At 39.4% G+C, this 4,035-nt stretch overlaps 1 protein-coding gene across 1 annotated transcript; it reads left to right on the plus strand.

The window, feature by feature from the left end:
* The first annotated feature begins 330 nt into the window (after positions 1-330).
* On the plus strand, positions 331-1,682 carry LOC122342494 (zinc finger protein 384-like). The gene is made up of 2 exons (XM_043236327.1): positions 331-1,116; positions 1,204-1,682. Exons 1-2 carry the CDS (start codon positions 916-918, stop codon positions 1,522-1,524), a joined length of 522 nt encoding a protein of 173 aa, XP_043092262.1. The 5' UTR covers positions 331-915; the 3' UTR covers positions 1,525-1,682.
* The last annotated feature ends 2,353 nt before the right edge of the window (positions 1,683-4,035 follow it).

Consider the following 4,035-nt stretch of genomic DNA (forward strand, 5'->3'; position numbering starts at 1 on the left):
TAAGCAATAATGTCTTTTGAAAACCTGCTTGCTCTTTTCCATGAAGTGAAAGTAAATGGTGACTGAGTAAAGGTTGTGCGCGCTTTAGAGTTGATTTTAGAATGGCTTTTATATTCCAGTTCAGGTCTTGAAGTAGAAATCAGTTTTAACTTCAGGGCGCAGAACTGCAATTTAAGTTTCTAAGCAAGAAACTTTTAGACCATTTTTAAACCTTTGAATGTTGGTTTTGACAGCCTTGTTTGAACATTTTTGACAGAGTAAAAAAAATCGATTGGCCTTACAGATAGATGGATANGGTGTGACAGCAAAATGTATCTGGATGTGTTAAGTTACAAATAGTGTGAAAGGGGTTTATCTTAAATATTAGAGAGTTTTTTTTATGTCACAACATTAAACATTGATACAGCAACCACCCATATGCTTTTGAACTTTCTATTAATCAAAGAATCCTGAAAAAAGGTTTCTTCAAAAAACCACTGTTTTTAATAATAAATGAAAATGTTCTGGAGCACCAAAGTGATCACGTGTCTCTGATGAATGGAATAATATCTGCTGAAAATACAGCTTTGCCATCACAGGATTAAATTATATTAGAAAATAAAGTTCATTAGAAAACATACATTTTTAATAGCAGTAATATTTAACAGTATAATATATAAACGGTAGAATATAGAGATGAATAGATCTTTCCATCGTTTCGATTCAGATTCCAGTTTAACTTTCTGCAGGATGGGGGCAATTCAATTTATATTTACTCCTGAACTGAAAGGGAACCAGTTGTCAATGATTCTCTAATTCATTCAGTAACATTTTTGGCTTTTGTCTCACGCTAAAATATTGTACACCCTCAAAACACTTCAAACTCCTAATGGGTTGTTTTATGATGTTTGGTTTGGAGAAACATGGCCTGACTAAATGTTGAATTGTCACTTTAACATTTTTCTCAATCTTTTACAGTCTCATCGGCGTCAGCACAACAAGGACAAGCCGTATAAGTGTCACCACTGTAACCGTGGTTATGTAGACGCAGCCAGCCTGGAGGTTCATCTGTCCACGCACACGGTCAAGCACGATAAACTCTACTCCTGTGGTTTATGCAACCGCACATATACCTCGGTACGCGCATCTTCTCTCGTCGCAAGTGAGCGGCGTTCCCCATTGCTTTTCAAAATGATCCTAATGCATCGCTTTCTCTGTCTGCAGGAAACGTATCTGATGAAGCACATGCGAAAACACGCCCCAGATATGCTTCCGTCTCCACCCGGATCCAACCATCAGAATCGCAGCCCCGGCCGCGCAGGAGGAAGTAGCTCGGATGGAGACGGGCAGAGCCAAGCCGAGAGGAACAATGCCTTCATCCAGCCGGTCGGTGTGCCGTGCATATTCGACCTGAACCAGTACAAGCCAGTACCTTCTGCAGACGTGCAGTATAAAACTGTCAGTGTGTCTGACATCTCCCCTCACAAAGACCTCTGCATCACCGTGGAGGCTTCTGCCATACAGGTGGAGCACCTAAACTCATAAGGAATCCCACCAAACTTTTGTAATTGACGAGGTCCACACAGAGCTGCGGACACAGGAGGACTTTTCTTACTCGATACCTTTTTATTTGTATGAAGGAGCAAGTGGATTTAAATGGACACAGCTGAAGAAACAGACTTTGGGTTTTTTTTTTTNTGGTTACCCAGCAGCTCATATCTCAAGTCTTTTGCTGAAATTTCCGGTTTATCTTGTTTGTGTGATTTATCTGCGTCTGTAGTTGCTGGTACGATCGCTGCACTGTCAACATTAATATTGTTACTGTCGATGAGGACGGAAATATTGTGTCTTGCACAGTATGTATGGGAATTGTTGGTCTGTTTTTTGTTTTTTTTTTAAAGGGAAATTTGTTTGCAATCACATACGTAAAAAAAAAATAGCACGTATATATGGTTAAAAGATGTATTGTCTGAATGAGAAAAGGACAACAGTAAAAGATGTGTGTGTCAACTAATGTCGATGGCAAATATCTAATGAGATGGTGTTTTTATTGAAAATGATCCTGTTTAGTATTTCCATTTGCTGGTGATATGTAATATTCCATTATTACATTTAATAGAATATATAATATTCTATTGTAACTACTGTTATCAAAATAACTGTTAACATGCAACAACCTCTAGGCATTAACAAAATCGGATTAGTGTGCATTACCCTTTAAAACAAGATATTAAAAATCTAATTATTGCTTCTAATGTGACTCCTTGTGATAATCTGTTGTTTGTTGTCAACCTGGGTTTTTATTTACAAGTAGTATTGCTTTGTATAGTTTACTCGCCCTCAAGCCATCCTAGATGTACAGGACTTCCTTCTTTCAGAAGAACACAATCGGGAGATTTAAAAAAATATATATATGCTGGCTTTTCCAAGCTTAGGTTTCACGACGGATAAATCCGATTTACAGAACTTCAAAATACTGGCCGCTTTTCACGAGCATTGCCTTTCTGTGTGAAAGAAGGTCATTTACTGATAATGTGTGTAATTTTAATTTTTGGGTGAACTACTCCTTTCAGCAAGACAATTGCTTTTTTATGTTTTTGAATCATTCCACCAGAACCAACAAAGTACCTCAAAGGTTTAAATATTTATTTATTTTTACGTTTTTAACTAGTTTTTTAAATGACCTTGTGATGTGATGTATACCATTTGTTTGTCAGACGTAAAAAGAAACAATATAATGATCTGTGCTTAACTTTGTGTGCACTTTCAGATTTGTTTGTAGTTCACTGAATTACATTCAAGTCAAATATTTTAAGATTCCATTGAACGGTCGGTTTCATTTCTTTGACAGACTCTACCACTAGTCGAAAATATTTGGGTAAACATTACTGCTTTATCGTTTGACTTTAGTGAACGGTAGTTGCATGAAGTGAACGGAGGCAGTAAAAGAACAGAGAGCGTTTGGCCGCAGTCGATCAAGCGGATTTCTGGCACCTAACGTTAGTGTTGAATCCTTGAAGACTATAATGGTAGCGTCCACCCGTCAGGGGGCGGCGTCACAGAAAAGTCCACGAGAGTAACGGAGAAACTTCACGAATGTAAATATTAAGCGAGCAAGGAGGATACGTCCTCGCGCATTCTTTCGGTTCTCTTCTTTTGACTGATGCGAACATGCCGCGCAGAAAGCCTTTTAGTAACAAACAGAAAAAGAAGCAGCTCCAGGTGAAACGCGAGAAAAAGAGAGGTAGGTGACTAGCTTAGCCGAGTTAGCGCGCCGCGAGCTGAACGCGCTCGCTACGTTAGCCACGTGACGCACTGTTTTACCTTTTATATTTTAGTGTGCGGTAATGTGATCGGGTTCCTCCGTGTTAGAGCATTAAATGAGCTACTGCAACTACTTTGTTTGATAAGTTTGCTGTGCTAAGTTGTAAGCAAACTTGACAAACTCGAGGGCGGCGAGTTGCTGTCATTTGTAATTAACGCTATGCGTTGCGAACGCGACGCGACGCACAATTTCGCGGCCAGCGACAGTATAAATGTATCGTAAGTGAGTTTGATGTGGAGGTTGTGTGCAGTAAACAACAGGCGGGTCGAGCGTCGCACACCCGAGCAGTTGGGTTTCTTTTATAGACTACATTTCGATTGTGATTTGTCGGCTGTGAAAGGAGGTGGTTATGATACGCGTTTTGAGCAGCTCGTGTTTTGCTGTAGTTGGCGCTTGTGTTATGCGGTATATAAGTGCGCAGACTCAGCGTGAAGTTACGTAACACAAAAACAAAGCGATCAATGCACACGAAAGCAGGCTGCATTGACTGCTGTTCTGTAAGTGCTCCGGTACACCGTTAAAACGGGTGCAGATGAACTAGTAAATAATTTAATAAGCGTGCCAACGCTGCACTATTCTCATAGGAACTATAATGACAACAAAGTGTTAATTGAGGAGGGATATGTCCGGTTTATGAAGTCGCTTTCACAAATTAAGACCTTAAAAGGTCACATTTATTTAATATCAGTGCATTAAATGTTGCATACACTGCTATCTATCTATCTATATAT

Source organism: Puntigrus tetrazona, chromosome 4 (genome assembly GCF_018831695.1).
Source record: "Puntigrus tetrazona isolate hp1 chromosome 4, ASM1883169v1, whole genome shotgun sequence".
NCBI lineage: Eukaryota > Metazoa > Chordata > Actinopteri > Cypriniformes > Cyprinidae > Puntigrus > Puntigrus tetrazona.

Coding starts and splice junctions, on each gene's coding strand:
- LOC122342494 (XM_043236327.1), top strand. CDS start 916: ATGTTGAATTGTCACTTTAACATTTTTCTCAATCTTTTACAGTCTCAT. Junction 1,117..1,203: donor GCAACCGCACATATACCTCG/GTACGCGCATCT, acceptor CTCTGTCTGCAG/GAAACGTATCTGATGAAGCA.